Below are 16,734 nucleotides of genomic sequence, written 5' to 3'. Positions count from 1 at the left end.
CTAGACAGTGACTGAAAGAGAGGGAGACAGAGAGAGAGGAAGAGACAGAGAGAGAGAGCGAAGGAGACAGAGAAAGCAAGAGAGACGGAGAGAGTGAGAGAATTTTGGGGGGACGTTCCGTTCTCTATCTGCACATGCTCAAGCGCAGGGTTGGGATCTGTTTGTTTGAAAAAGGCTGCCATGGAAAGCGGCGGAATACGAAGCGAGGAGCTCTTCCCTCACCTCCTTAACGCGGAGACGCAGAGGGAAACCACCGGCTCTCGCGGCTGGGAGCAAACGGTCAGACAGACGGCTCTTAAACAATCACACAGCTTGTGTTTATGGATGCTCCGCAGGCAGGGACGCCACAACAGAAACCAGCCGTCACAGACCTCGAAAAATGCGGGCGCTGTAGTTTCGCAGGCTCACTGCATCGCCGCGATGAGGCAGCCTGTTGAACGCAAGCTCGAACTAGCCTCCGACACTGTAACATGTCTAAAAAGACGTTGCCCCTGGATAACAGTTCCTTAACGTTCTGCTCACCATACTGCAGAGTTGTATTGATACCAGCAAAGTGGAGTCTCTCTGGATGAGGTGCTGCTATGGTTGTAAAAATGGTTGATTTGCAGTCCAATAAATTTTATAATGGCCTGTTTCTCTGCAGTTTGTGTCAGCAGGATGTAGAGCGTGTGATTTATGAGGGCCAAACACTTATTTAGACATCATTAGATGTGCGATGTGTGCAGGCCGATGCCCGGGCTCTCTCTCGAACTCAAATAAACACGTGGAAGGGGGAACACGCTTTGCCAGAACGCGGAGTGAAACTGATCTAAAAAGAATGTTCTGGATCGTAACGAGGTCCAACATCATGTGAGACTGAAGCAGATGTGCGAGCACTCAGAGCCCAGGTCAGAGAAGCTTGCATGTCTTTGTCATGGCAACATAAATATTATGCCACAATACTGCATTTCAAATTATTCACTGTTTATCCCTAAGTGGTTAACTGAAATGTAAACTTGTACAATGCGGATGAATGATGAACACAGGAAAATTGATTGACTGAATGTATTTGGGAAATAACTGCCATTGCAGCTTCCAATGTGTTTAGTTTAAAAGTGTTCAGTTTATTTTAAAAGTAATATTGTGAATTACTCTATAAGTTTGCCACTGTTTATGTGAGCATTTTAATACCACCTTCACTGCTTGTAAAATAAACATTTTAAAGGGACAAAGGCAAGTGTCCACAGTTTTACTAATAAGATTAATGGGGAGAACATGAGTCGGAGGAACAATGTGCTATCATCGTGAAATTTACATTTAACCTCTACCTTTACTCAATTTAAGTTTTATATAGGAATAAAGGATAGGATAAGACAGGATACTAAAACGTCAGTCAGAGCTTTGATGGCACTAATCTGAAACTATAATCAGATGTTTTAATTATTATTTATAAGTTAGAAAAACTCAACAAGCAAATTAAACCAGCCAGGTAGCTTTACTATTTTCTTCAGTTGAAACTGCAACATGAGCATTCCCAGAGAAACAGAAGAGGAGGTAACACACCCTATAGTGCTAATCAAACAAAAGACGAGCGTTAGGGCGGGGCACTGGCATGAAAGGCTACCGTCGTCTAGGTTACAAAAACAGGATGTTCACGTTCTGCTTTTCATTTATGTGATCAGTTGAAAAATCCACCACTGTATGACTGCTCAAGGATAATATCTTATAGGGTTTGCTATTGCAGCTAAATCTGGTGTGTCTATCGCTCTTCATACTGCTAAGAGCTATAGAGGCTAATTATAAATACTGTTGCAATCTGTAAGCTATTCATCGCAGTTGCACCCTTGGATTAGTATCTATAACTGGTATACAAAAGAACACATGTTGCTCCAAAAATCCCCAATGACAACAACTTGTTAAAACGTCATCTTTTTCTTGCACATAAACACACGATGAATCTCCTGCCATCTAAGCTGTACTGAAAGCCATTTCTCACAATGAACATTCCTTGCATCGGTCCCACTCCAAAAGCACCCAAGCCTGATACTAAGTCTGCAATTCTATTAAATCTGCTCATGTTCAATAAAAGAGAGGATTAGCTCCACTTTCCAATAAGAAACTATGGTTTGAAATTGCGTTGGTAGTCAACTGTAAACTGCAATCAAGGTCAAAAATGCTTGCAGAAGAGGAAGAAAAAATAAAGCTTCTCAAAAAAGCTAGTATGGACTGATCTAATACATTGGAGATATTACAACTTAGTTTAAAGATGCTCTAAAATCGGACAAAAAAATGTTTATGTTCCTGCAGTTTGGACTTTGTTAGAATATAATAAAACCTATGTGTGCATTTGCACTTGAGAATCGATAGTGACTGTTAGTGCAGTGGTGTCAGCTGTGAACGGACAGTCAGTGTTAGTGCGGTGGAGCCAGTTGTGAACGGATAGTCAGTGTTAATGCGGTGGTGCCAGTGGCAGTTCTGGGACTGTTCCTAATTGGGGTGGATGTCAGCTCGTGATAAATTCCGGGGCTCCTCGTTGCGCAATGAGTCCTTATCAAACGAGCGCACTGAACAAACAGCAGAAGGAATGCGGACCCTCCTCGCAATGTTTACTTGAAGGCCCCGGCCTTCAAAGAAATCAAAATATTGAACCCTTAATTTAATAATTGCAAATAATTTGGCGGCAGGAGGTACTGGGAGGTAAACATTCTCAGACTTCCACGACTCCAGTGTCGGGGAACACACACGCAATAAGGAGCCACCTTTGCAGAACCACTGTGTTCCACGGTTTTACACAAACCAGCTGTTTAAAAATGAAGAGAAAAAGATAACTGCGATTGCAAGGCAGCATTGTGGTGAAGTTGTTATCTTGGAGGAAACTTTTCTGCATTTTGAGACTGGTGCGATGTAGAAATATTGGTGAAAACATTCAGCATGACATGGGGAATTATGTTTACTAAATACATAAAATCTCTCTCTGAAATCCATAGAAAATAAGAGACTTCATTATATAAATGCACATTTAAAAAAACTTGAAAAAAGTACTGATTAAACAGAGTCCATATATTTCTTAGCCACAACTTTATAAAACAGACTTTTGACAATTTCAAACATCTCCCTGAAAGATGGTTTCCTTTTTTGGTTGTTTGATTTTCCTGTCCTTTTATTTTGCCTTGCAACAGAAAAAATGTTTTCTTTGTATGATTTGTATGACTGTTCTGCATGATCATTACATTGCAGAGAACATGACGCCTTTACTAGATGCACATTAGTTAAAAGGTTTATTTTCATGCGCCTAAAATACAATCAAAGAACATCCTGTTAATGAATGAGAATGTAGACTGGGTGGGAGTTGCTGACATACATGAAATAATACTGAAAATTATGTGAGGAGGGTATATTTGTAACTGATATGTCTCACATAGTTACTTTTATATACATCTGCTGCCAAAAGGATCATGAAAAATAGAATTTAAAAAATTTGTTTTTTTAATTCTATTTTTTTATGGTTAAACCACCAAGGTGTATTGTGATCACTGCCAATGCAAAATATGTGCTAGACATGGTACATTTGAACATCATTGTAGAATCCCTCATTTGTGAGTTATTGAATCATGCAAATACCCTGCATGACTCACCATGGTGCTAAAATTTAATTAAATAACAGACGAACAAAGTCTGTTAATATACAAAATCTGTCCAGGAGAAAGCTGGGAGAACGTAGTAATAAGAAAAAGGTACATAAACTGGGAAAAAGAAACAAAATAATCAAATAAAGCAAATTCAACTCATGTGTAGACTAACATGATTAAATGTATTTCTAGATGGTTTAAGAGGCATTTGGAGGCAGTTAATGCAAGCCTTCATGGTGAAGGCTGAACCAAACGATTTGTCTATGTTTTGCCTTTTCAAAAAAGGACTGTTTGAGTTGATATCAATCACTCTATAAACAGCCTCGCAACAATGAGTTCCAAATGATTGGGATATTACATGTGGCTAGCTTGTTTAAGGTTCATTTAAAATTTCGGAGGTTTGTGATGGAGTAATGTTTTGTTATGCAAGAGAGCTTCAGCAAAGCCTCCTCCTTTCTACCAGGAGTAATACTCCCATAAAGAGCTCCTTACAGATATACAAATTTCTGAGTTGTCCCACACACTGTGAGACTGGCTTCAAAACCTATGTGGAATATGATCATTAGATGTTATTTAGAGAAGCAGACAACAGACAAATTGCACGTTTTTAACAGAAATGAGCCTTAAACAGATAAAAGTGTAGTTTACACTGATTTTCTTTATTTGGGGAATGCTGGGTATTCCAATGGTACATCAACTATGATCCACAATGTATTTAGCTCTCAATTTATCTCCCTCAAGTGACCAACTCAAGCCATCTTTTCATACATCTTACATTTACTGCTAACTGCAGTGGACCACAGGCTCCGTACTTGCAATTACACCTGGCAAAAAAACTCTGAAAGGTACAGACAAGCTTGGAAATTCTTCTGTGGTTGGAATCTGATGATGAAAAGAGAGCCCTTGTGCAGTCCCAGGTACAGGAGGGCCCCAGTGGACCATCTCAGCTGGTTGTGCAGAAGCACAGGACGCTGGCTCTGTCCTATCACACTGACCTCTCTTCACAGGGCAGGACAGAGAGAGCCTTGTTCCCTCAGAACCCAGGGTTCTCTCTGACGGGAGACTCGGGAAGCGCTGACACTATGGGGCGGAGCTTAAGGCCACCTTGCACATGCTCCCAGACATGTTTACTGCGGGTGTTTATTCTGCCATTAGTCAAGGAGCGGAGTCTGATTATGGGAGAGGCCTGGCTGTGGTCTGACAAGGTATTTGAACACACACATATCAACATATGGACATCAAATATCCATTTTCCCCTGTTCCCAGTCACTTTGATGGGTTATTTTACCCATCAAAGTGATGGGTAAAATTTTTTTTGAAATTATTTTACAATGTATGAACAGTTGATCTCTGAAGCCTGATCACTGATAGAGGACTGAAAAAATATATGTATACACACACACACACGTATATTTCTTTTACCTACAGAGGTATTTCAGCTAAACTGTTGCTTACCACTACACAAGGAATCATCTGCAAATACCCAACAATGACTCCACATACAGCCAAATATTGCATTCTTTTACAAGCAGTCAAGCAGGCTATAAGAACTAACCACACAACAAGAGCAGCGATGAGTATAAACACAAACCTCAAATTTTCTTTTCAAAAAGCCATTTGGAATGGTATCTGGAAACACTTTCACCAGCACAGCAACAAGAAACAACAGTGCATCCTAGGTTCCTGCAGGGTGCATACCAAACCAAACCACAAAACCAGGGATGGTCTGAGAAGGGTACAGAACCCAGTTGAAAAACACATCCCTGTTGCAGGAATCCAGGCCAAAGCAATCAACCCAGGAGCCCGGAAAGGATACCAATGAAAGCAACTCTGCCTCATATCCCAACAGACTCACAGGCAGTAACACCAATTGCTCACTTAAGTGAAGGGGCAAACAAATTTTTACTGAGACAAGTTGAGAACGTAAGTTAAAATCTTGAGTAATGGCATGCTAATGTGGTTATTTCATTCGTGTAAGTACATCTCTAAGAGCACACCTGTAGACCCTGAGGGAAAGCAGAGGGGCTGACTTCGTTTATTGTACAAAACTGAAAGTCCTCCATAGGAAAAGCAATCGTTGGGATGAGTCAACTGGCTCCCAGTACCCTCAGATGTTTGATTCAAGAGATCCAGAGAAGTATTTGAAATGAGATGATAAAAACAAATTGTTTGCCTTTAAATATTACATTTTGATATTGCACATGTCGTTTTGTTATTGCACAATACATGTAAGAATTTTACACACACTCTATCCAGAGCAACTTGCGTAGTTTACATTTTTAACATACAATTCACTCACGTATATAGCTGGATATTTTAGTGAAGTAATTAAGGTCACGTACCTGGCTCAAGGCCACAACAGCAGTGCCTCACCTGCTATTCGAACTTGTAACCTCTTACAAGCCTAATTATACAAGCCCATTATGATACACTATTACTCCATTGTTAAGAAAGCTAAATTTTATTTCACCCATTGCCACTGAACAGAATATAAACATTGCTTGAACGAGGAGCAGCGATGTGTAACAGGCCATTAAAGCCTTTCCCTCTAGCATGTGTTGCAGGCCTGGGATTACTTCTAGGCTCCTCAAACAAACACCGTTATGGGGAGCCGTGTGGTTTATTCCGAGACGTGAGGAGGGCTGAGGCCATCTCTGAGGCTGAGGTTCCTGGCCAGGCAGAACGACAAATGGAACTCACCACAGACCAGATACTGACAGGCGACTAAAATAAAAAACATGAAAAACTATTTTAATATTTTAGCAGAGGCAGACGCATCAGGTTAAACAAGTTGAGGAATTGCCTGGAGAAGCATGGGGTTTAGATCAGTCAGGTAATTCACTTCCTTGATATGTTTAACAATACACCCTGTCATATATCCTACAGCTTCTACTATCCATAAAACGTTCAAATGGTGTTTGTAATGGCATAACCTTGTGAGTCAAGCTCCAGGTCTCATTTTTCACTTGCCAGTGTTTGAATGAGTTCTTGAAAACTTCTACTCTCACAAGTACCAAAGTCTTCCATGTACACAACTACAAATTCACAAGACGACTGGAAAAATCATTGCAAAATCTTTCCACAGCTTGAAGAGACCAAAGCCAAGAATATATTATATATACCATTTATAGATATCATACTGAGAGACTCATTCAAAACATCCTCTATTCCACAAAAACCAGAGACACTCCAGGAAAAGGAATAAAATGAAATTCATGAAAAAGCACCGGCAGACATGCGTAGGTGTGAGAATCCGAATCGGTTAGCCAACCCAGTTTCGCAATTCAGGTGACTGTAAAACTCATGTCTGTGCCTGCACCTCCGCCTCTCTGTTTGTAATACTGTGTCTTTATTCTCCATTCACTGGGAATGTGCCGCTTTGGCTCAGTGCTTGTGAGTTCAGCCAAGCCCAAAGAGCACAGGAAATGTGCAGCAGAAAGACAATGACATGGAGATTAGGAATCATTTAACCCTCTTGCCCATTGCCCCCCGCTTCAACTCCAGGCAGCACAAGCCTGCTGCTTTTCTGAAAGGAATGTGCTTCGCTTTTCCACTCTCTCCCAGCAACAGGACAGTAAATCAATACAAAACGAAAGCATTCCACCCTCTCGCCCAGGTAACAGGTGAGCCTGCAGACAACAGAAGAAATTCTGGAAATTCTTATCAGACTGGAGGGGTGTCTGTAATATTTTATTCATCTCTCCCCAGCAAACCCTCCACCCTTCTACCACATTGGGTAAAGAGGGAGAAGACAACGCTTTACCTGCTCGGTTGATTCCTGTACATACCCCTTAAAGCGTCATCATAAATTGGGACATACTGGGAGTGGAACTGACGTGGACTGAGACACTCTGAGCGCTGGGTGGAACCGCCGTCTGCTGACTAAGGAAGTCTCTTGGTACAGAGGCGGTACGGGGAAAAAGGAAAAGGTTTTCAAAGCAGGAGAGATAAGCGCTTTGCCGGCACAGACCATCGCCCTGAGAGTCAGGTGAGCCGCAGCATCCCTTCACCAGCAGTTGGGTGATTCACTGAGCGGCGGTGACTGTTTATGTGACACGAGCTGTGACACCATTTCAAGTTTGGCAGTTTCGTTATTCGTCTCGCAGTAGAACAAGCCCCGTCACGTCAGGAGAAATGCTCTCAGCGTGTGCAGGTATCAGCCTGGTGCTGGCTTCCTGACAGACTCACCTGTCGGCACAGGAGAAGGACGGCTAGCGCACAGACTCAGGTAAGCTCTGACGGATCGTGAGTTGCTTTCACTGCGTTAAACAGAGGCGGAATACCTTTTCGAACATGCTGCGCTTCTTTCCAATGCCTGGACACACCTGTCCTGAAAAGCTAGTAAAGGCTAGTTAGCTAAAATGCGTAGCCAGGTATTCTAATGCTCATCGTGACATAACTTTGTAAATAGTAACACATTACATTCATGTCTATGGGCTTTGTTGAGAAGCCAAGTCCTTCATCAGGTGGTTTTAGAAGGTATACGTCCAGCAGAGCTCACGAAACATTGTTCTCTTAACTGAAATAGGCATAATGCTCCTCCCTTGTGCAACTTACATGTTTGGAAAGGAATGCTGTTGCTTCCACACTCCGCAATCTCCCGCTGCTACGAGAGGCGATAAAACCTTTATAGCCCAGCGAAACGCACTTTCTGCAGTGCATTACAAACGTTTATGAGTGAGTGCTTCAAGTCACGAATAGGGGTCTGATGTAGGCAAACGTGTTAATCTACAAAACTATTTCAGTCATAAAACTAAATTTTGAAAAAGGCGATTGTCCACTTGAAATGCCACAGGCAACAGACTAGATGCAATTTTTGAATAACTACAGCACAAATGTTTGTGGTACTGCAAAACAACTGGAGAGGTTTTGAACTTTAATGAGTCCTATTCAACACAGTTCAAGAACATTCATTAAAAATAATATGCATAAACCACATTCATTTACCTATAAACTGATGGAAATTGGTGTGCTCTTTGTAAGTATTACCATATACTCGACAGTTATAGTTGGTTTAAGAAGCTGTTTTATGGAAGATCAGAGAAAAGATAAACTTATTTAAGTGTAAATACTATACATTTTGAAACCATTACATTGCATTTATTTAGCAGATGCTTTTATCCAAAGCGATGTACAGTAAGTGCATACTTAAGGTCACTGGAACAACTACAGAACACAGGTCCGATAAGAGACAATTATGCAACAGTTATTCATAGCCATGAATGTGTTAAGTCCAGTTCACACAGTAAGCATAGGCTAAGTCAGAGAGTGATGTTAAGTCAAACTAGGAGGCATGACAACAAGCTACAACATCAAGATAACAATACAAGTGCAATATAAGTGCTGGATGGAGGTACACGTAATATGAAAGTGGTACAGGAGGTACATGTGTAACATGAAAGTGCTACAGGAACAAAATGGAAGGATATAAGTGATAAGACTGAAACTGATGCCACTGTTTTATCCTTCTTATCTCAGTGCTATTATGTAATGTTTCAGATAGCAACGAGGAAGACAGAACAAGAGCAGACTAGGACAAGAGCAGTGTTTTGTGTTTTAACCCAACTGACAGTGGAAGTTAAGATTTATCTAAGCAATTCCCCATTTGCATTTATAAGAATAAGAATATGCTTAAGAATATTGCAAGAATAGCTGCTGCTTCTGCTGGAGCTAATGGGAATCATAATAAATGAAACAAAATGTAATTTATATTTGAGCAACAATTCCGAGCACTAAAAACACCGACACGACTACAGACAACTACAGTCAGTGAGAAATGTAGCAAAACCAGCCAGAACGAGCTTAGATTGCAACACTAGGAGCTCACCTTGCTCATCTAATTAAATGCAAGCAGTCATAAGACCAATAAAATCTGGCGGGAAGAACAAAAGGAAAGGAGATTAAAGGTTGCAGAAAATTTCCAGTTGCATATTCATGACACACTTGACAGACCACGCAGCCTTTATATAATCTTGGGCCACAATCCAAGTTTCAGAACTCCAATCCAAAACCAAAACTGAAGCAATGGCCCTGCACAGACAAGTTCTGGCCAACCAAAATCCACAAGAAAGTTCAGTTCAGCCTTTCTGTATAGCCGAAAGTGCCGAGAAATAGCACACATTCTTTCCTTTTCTTTGACATAGCAAGAGCTCGAACACAGAAATGGCAGCAGTTTTACTAAGAAGCAAGTACTGCACTAATGTGTGTGTACATCAGACTTCAAAAGTTAACACTTCCCAAATAAACCAGCTCTGAAGCTTTTAATCACCTTTCACATTGCTTTGGAACACATGCTGAATTTGCATCCCTGATCCAAAAGATGACTAACAGCCACAGCCTGCAGTAGAAGGGAACAGGTGCATTCATTAAAGAATGGCTGTTTTTCACAGGCATAGCCAGGGTCTGCATCTGGAGAAGGATAGCGGCAGAAACAAGTGCAATTCCTTGACTTTCAAATATGTGAAGGTCAACAATCAGATCAGCTAGCTTTCATGCATCGAAGAAAATCGCCTTTCGTGCCAGAGCCTTTAACAAAGCCATGAAAGGTAAAATATTCCAAAATTGCGCTCATTTTTTATTTATTTATTTTTCGTTTGCTTGCTTTCCCTCACTAGTGCAGACCCAGACGCGATGGACCTCGGATTCTGACCCGCCCCCCTTCCACCAAATTTTGTTCTCGGAGGTGATATAGCACGCCATTGGCTGAGCGTCCGAAGATGCCCTTTAAGAACTCTCTTTATCGGAAGACCAGCCTGGCGTACTGGCCCAGGAAGCAGTCGAAGAGGCGGGAGCTCGTGTCCGTCAACATGATCAGCCTGCCGCTGGGCGACTTCCGCCACCTGGCCCACATCGGGTCTCAGGCCTGCCACGACAGCTTCGGCGACCTGTCCTTCCTCAAGAGGGGCCACGGCCTGTTCCGCCACAGCTCCCAGAGCGAGCAGAACCTCTTCCTGGCCTGCTCGCCGCCGCCCAAGCCCCCCCGCCTCAACCTGGACGAGACGGAGCCCCAGACCGCCGCCGCCGCCTCCTCCCTGGAGGGAGAGCGCCAGCCCAGCCAGAGGACAAAGAAGTGCAGCTCCATGCCCCTGCTGGACTGTGAGGAGGAGGAGGAGGTGGAGCAGGAGGAGGGGCGGGCCCTGGAGGCGGCGAGCAACAGCGCAGAGCGGCACAGCTACTGCTCCGCCCGGGACGCGGGATCTCTGCAGGCCTTTCTGGAACAGCCCCGGGCCCAGGACGACGACTCCTCCTTCACCCTCGACCTGGACTTAGGCCCTTCCATGCTGGACGATGTCCTGCAGGTGATGGATAAGCTCCACCAGTGAAACGGCCAGTATTCCCATCCAGCTAGCGCTCCCGCAATCCAGCAGGGTCACATTCGAATGATGTGACGGAAAAGACAGAGGAACAACCGCTCGCCACAACTATGTGTGAACTTTTTGGCTCTACAGAGTATGAACTACGACACATTTTTGGATGTCTGTTCTTTGGATATAGTGCAAGAGCAACCAGAGGAGTTAAATTGAATAAGCATTCTTTCACTGCTTTGTGGCCAAACAGAGAATGCTCCATAGACAATGAGATAACAGCCACAGAGCAGTCAACTGTGGTCTACATTCTAAGAAAAACAGAGTGAGTGTGATTTTTGTGTCATTCCCCTGTCAATCTATTTATACCACTGGGCAGATAGTATCTGAACTGACTTACTGTTATCTCTGTAATGTTCCCACTGTTTCTGGAGGGCATTTTGAACAATGGGACATGAGACACATCATTTGAGGATGGTCTTAATGTATTCATGTGTGCATACCAATATTTTTGTGCTTCATAAGGTATAATATATTTAGACACGTTCTGCAAGAACCGTATTGTGTCCCTGCATTCCCTTATCCTATGCATATTTATAAATATGGTAAAGGGTTTAAGGATATGTACGTCAATAAAAGTTTTGAAAATCGAAGTTCATTGGAAATGCTAATGCAATCCTTTTTACAAAGAATAAAATAAAAAAGGTAAACATTGCCAAATTCCAAATCGACTTTTCATATAGACTACGAAAATGCAGTAACACATAGGACATAATAAAAGAAAAGCCAGAATAAAAGCACTTTCCACATAATCATATGACTAGACACCTAGACATAAATGGTCTAGGTGCCTAGTTTGTTGCATGATTAAGGTATATATTACCCACAAAGCGCATAATACAGGCTATATGAAAACAATTCCAGAATAATTTCATTTAATGTTAAACCTCTTAAGGCAGCGGTCGAGTAAATACCTTAACTCAAAAAATGAGAAGGACCCAAAACAAATATTTTTAATATAATTAAATGAAGGTAAAATAAATGAAAAGCAAATTCCTTTTATAGTCTTTCCTCGGTGTAGCTGAAATAACTTTAAATATGCCAATTCTCCTGTTTGTTTTACCAGAAATAACTGTATTGTAATATTAACTAAGATAAATAGTTGCTCAATGTTGCCATCTGTCTAGCTCACAAACTCTACAGAGCATTAGTACGACATATAATTTCACATGTAAAGTACAATGTGGTGATACAAGAGTGTCGTAAATTCTCATAGGTGGTTTCTAGATCTGCAAAAAGAACTCTAGCCCGGAATTCGGCGATTCCTGAATTGCAAATATCAAATAAACACATGAACCCGAGTCAGCATATGAAAAGCAAATAAGTGTCAGTGGGTAATCCCCCTGCAGGTCTTCAGTGCCCACACCATTTATAACAGCAGGCATCACTTTCTATTCCACATTTAGCAACAGGGGCCACCAGAGAACCTCAATCGTGTCAAACTCTACTTATACAGCTCAGCACCTCCACACATCTTTAACACATTTTCTGAAATTCAAGAACTGGGGTAAAAGGGGGGGAAAAAATACAAGATAGCAAATTATTCAGGGAGAGTCAATCCATTAGCCCTGTCGGTTTCCAAAATACCCTCTACGTGACGTCTCGTGTCCCTGCTACCCATTCTCATTGGACGGGCAATTTTCTGCCCCACACGCATGCTAGCAGACTCCATCGCCCCCACCGCCCCTCAGTGGCATACGAAGGCACCCCTTGGCCTCATGTGCAACAGCGCGGCGAAAACAGACGTCCCCGCTCCGCTTCCAATAACAGAGCCGGAGTGGTGAAGCGACCCGGGCCTGCTGGCTGAGAGGAGCCGGCGCTGTTTTCTTAGCTGTAAATCTCGGGCCGCGCTGGAGGGAAGCGGCGAGGGTAAGGCGATACTTCCACGTGTGCCCGGAGCCCGGGCTCGGGGAGCCCGGCCATTCATTACGGGCGGGCGCCTGATGAGGGCCTAAACGCTACCTGCTGAACAAACACGCCCGCCGCCCGCCGCGCCGCGAGCCCGCTGACCCACCTGCCAGGAACGTCTGCGGACCTGCAAGGCGGGGGGGGCGTCCCGGGAGGGGGTGGGGGACGGGAGGAGAGGCTGGGAGGGCCATATGTTGTAGATCCTGGTTACACGCTAATGAAGAGCTCCACTTATTCAGATTCAGATTCAAATGGATGGAAGGGAATGCATGAACCTGTTAAAGGAGCAGTATGACTTCTGAGCTTAACGTTCTTTTACTGACCTTTGAAAAACCGCCAACAAAAACACTGGCCATTTGGCTAAAGATGCAAAAGGTGTAAATCGCCAACGATCAAAAGAATATCGTAATGACTGCGGGTTCTTATGTTTATCAATTCAGCAGGTTCAAATTCTGCCTCCTGCAATTAAGGTTACTACTTATTTCCCTGTATGTGTATGGCCTGAGTAATTATGATTATCGCTATGGATAATTTAAAAAAATAATACTGAGCAAACAAATCAGTCATCATCTTCCATAACTAAAATACTTCATGAAAATGATCATCAAGATACCCACTTAACAATGGAGCTGGGATAACTTAACACCACACACAGTAAAATTTCCAGTGTTAACTGGACATTTTACTGTGTAGACACGAGTAGACTGAAAAGACAGAGAAACTTGACAAATACCATGGTGGTCATGAGAGTCTGTTTGTCTTTCTCCATATGGTTTTCATGGCCATGACCTTTCAACCTTTTTTCTGATAAGCATGCATGGGCTGTCAAACATAAAACACCCTGTGCTGTTGTAGCGTTCAGATTCTTTGGACTAATGAGAACAAAACAGAGAAGGCATGGATGCCATCTTTCTCTTCAGAGTCAATCTGATACCAAGGCCATTAATCACCATGAAAAATGCAAATACGTAGATATAATACAAAGCATTTATGTATATAATAGGTACAGAGGATATATACTGTAATACTTCACATATGGTAAAATTAAAGAAGGTAAAACTTACAGACCTAACCAATAAAAAAGTCCTAACATTTAGTTTTCCATTTTCACAAATTCCATTTTCAGAAGGTCCGTGATAGACCTTCCCATGTGGGAAGGTAGAGTTGAAGGATAGTATCCAAGAAAGTACAATGATCAAGGGTACGCAAGATTTATACATTGAGCTCAGGACATACAGCCCCTCAGCAGAACAGTAGTACAATAGTTTGGGTCGTAGGTTTGATTCCCAGGTAGGGTACTGCCATTGCACCCTTCTGCAGGGTACTTCAGGTCAACATCCAGCTGCGTAAATGGATCAATTATTCACTTTAATAAGAATGTAAGAAAGGTACACATTAATTATGTATTGCTGGCAAGCGGTACAATTTTATGTTCCTATAGGGTACCGCCCCAGTGATAAGTCTATGTACCTTTCTAGGCACCTTTTCATACCTTTTTTCTGAGAGTGTATTGAGAACCCTTTCAGAATAAGCAGCCGACTTCAAGTATGAGTTGGCTCGAAATTCCACATGGTGTGGTTACAGATCAAGACAGAAACAGTGATCACAATCATCTCTCGAATTCTCCGCATGCAAACAATGATAAAATCAAAGCATCCGTTTGCTGTCACGGAAGGATAAATAAAGAAGCTTATCAAATCAATCCATATCCTCATTTTTGCATGTGATTTCCTCCTGAGAAATGTTTCAAAAAAAGCACAAGAATTTCCATTATTAGACACAAAGCAAAGTGGATGCATAGTTCGGCTACACTGTGAGGTAACACAGAAACCACCACTTTAGAAAGTTCTCCACATCCATGATTTCTAATGTATTACTTTAAGGGTGATGGAAATACATGGATCTCAACTTATCCAACCAAGACAGCATCCTGGCTGGAAGTAAACAAAGCATGCAAAGGCTTTCAAAGTGAGGAGCAAATTAATCAGGTTTTGCATTGAATGGAAATGCCAAAAACAGCCCGTCTTTCCTTTCTTTTTAAATTGGATTACATTTTTTTTAGGTCTCATGTTCAAGAGGAAATAACATCAGGCAGACTGCACAAAAACGTCTCTTTCCAACTCCCATGGGGAATCTGTCACTGTCACCTTCACAACACGATCTTCCGAGAACTTCTGGGCCTAGAGCAAACATTTGTCGGAGCTGTACAGTCCAATGTTGACTGAGTGTGGGGCGTGTCTGCATCTCTAACAGCCTGGGAACGATCACATCCAATCCTGCGCTCGCTATCAAACTCTTATGCGCGTACATCTGCAGGGAATGAGGAGCTTTCGTGCAGATTGGATTTGTACCACTGCCTGAGCCCCATTATTATACCATTATCAGACTGCCATACATTAACATACTGAGAAGGATACATCGGGCAGGCAGCTAACAGGGCACATTTAAATATGGTAGCAACAGTCAAGATGGGAAACTAATGAGAAAAAAAACTAGTTAAACACAGTCAGCATCAGTGAAGAGAATTTAAATTCTTTGAGGACGTGTCTCTCTGCTCAGCCCCTACTTGTCTCTCCAATTTGTACCCTTTATATATTTTCTTCTATACCTTTCCCCCACATATCATGTGAGCAGGACAGGAAACCTGTTTCAGGCCCACATGCTGTTTAAACCTTTGCGTAATTTTGTTCACTGGATGATTTTTCTCCCTGTGTACTCAATTTAAGTGTACTTGTTCATTTGCTCAAAATTTGTTGGGGTGAGGGGACAACTTGTTCGAGTAACTTGCTGAACAACTTGTTCAATGTTCTACACTGCAATTATGGTTTCACCACAGTGCTCATTTCATCCCGCACTGTGAAGCGCTGCTCAGAAGAGTCTGGAGAAAGAACTTCACACAGCAGGCCACTGATATTAGCACAGTCAGCGATACAACCGCTCGACAGGGCCGCGGCTGAGAAACCCAGCTTGTTTTTGTGGCTAATGACCGCTTTGTTTAGTGTGGCGTGAGAGCACGCTGCGTGCGGGGACCCCGGGCTTTGGGGCCTACTCTCGCCTCATCCGGGGCCTCGTCGGCTTCTTCCGGGCCTCCCCGCCTGCTCTCGCCGGGCGCGCTTTCCGAAGAGCGCGGCCCACCCACGAAGCGTTAGCGGTTCAGCCGTTCAGTCATCGGCGAACCGGCGGCGCGGATCCACAGATGACCTCCGCCACTTTCCCACAGCCAAAAACACTGGAGCTTTATGAGGGGGGGGGGGGCGGAGACGGGACAACATAACCCCTGGAAGTGCAGCCACCTACCCGATCACTTTAACCGCAGCCAGACACAAATTGGCCTGACCCGTCCTTGGACCGCCACACATCATCATCAGCGGAATGGCAGCCAGCCCCCGGGTGCATTCGGAGTGTAAAAGTTATGCCTAACAAGCACTGAAAGGCACAAGGCCGATGAGAGGAACAAAGAGAGCGTAATTGAAAGACAAACTATCCTGGCCCGGCGCGACTGGCCAGAGGTTTTAAAGCGTGACGTGCGCCGCCACATCTGGTACCACTTTCCACAAATTCCGACATGCTATCACACAAGACAACACCGAGTACCAAAGTACAAAAAAAGATATATGCATCTATTTTTCAACGTTTGTTTTCGTTCCCTAAACTAGCCTTTGAAATGCTAATTTGGCGACTAAGGCATTCCTATTGTGATTGCCTCCAACAATAAATCTATTGCTACTGAAAATACTGGATTTTCTTTGCAGATGCCAGTTCCTCAACTCAACATTTTCTTGCATTTTAATCAGCAGGGAATAAACAAAAGATCTTTGCTTTGCCCCTTACAACATCAATAAAAAGCTGTAGTG

The 16,734-nt window shown here is 42.9% G+C and overlaps 2 protein-coding genes across 3 annotated transcripts in view; one reads left to right on the top strand and one right to left on the bottom strand.

Moving 5' to 3' along the window:
- dnajc17 (DnaJ (Hsp40) homolog, subfamily C, member 17) overlaps nucleotides 1–16,734 on the bottom strand; it is a 44,701-nt gene that overhangs the window by 3,881 nt on the left and 24,086 nt on the right. The gene's annotated exons all lie outside the window — the stretch shown is intronic.
- LOC118236735 (cdc42 effector protein 3) lies at nucleotides 7,511–11,447 on the top strand. 2 transcript variants are annotated; one of them, XM_035435335.1, is made up of 3 exons: nucleotides 7,511–7,596; nucleotides 7,715–7,836; nucleotides 10,223–11,447. In XM_035435335.1, the coding sequence occupies exon 3, from the start codon at nucleotides 10,325–10,327 to the stop codon at nucleotides 10,928–10,930; it is 606 nt and encodes a 201-aa protein (XP_035291226.1). In that variant the 5' UTR covers nucleotides 7,511–7,596; nucleotides 7,715–7,836; nucleotides 10,223–10,324; the 3' UTR covers nucleotides 10,931–11,447. The 2 variants fall into 2 exon arrangements, with proteins under 2 accessions (XP_035291226.1, XP_035291234.1); XM_035435343.1 differs by having other exon boundaries at nucleotides 7,521–7,836; nucleotides 10,228–11,447.

This window comes from Anguilla anguilla, chromosome 1 (genome assembly GCF_013347855.1).
Source record: "Anguilla anguilla isolate fAngAng1 chromosome 1, fAngAng1.pri, whole genome shotgun sequence".
NCBI lineage: Eukaryota > Metazoa > Chordata > Actinopteri > Anguilliformes > Anguillidae > Anguilla > Anguilla anguilla.
This window is presented reverse-complemented; position numbering and strand designations above follow the sequence as displayed.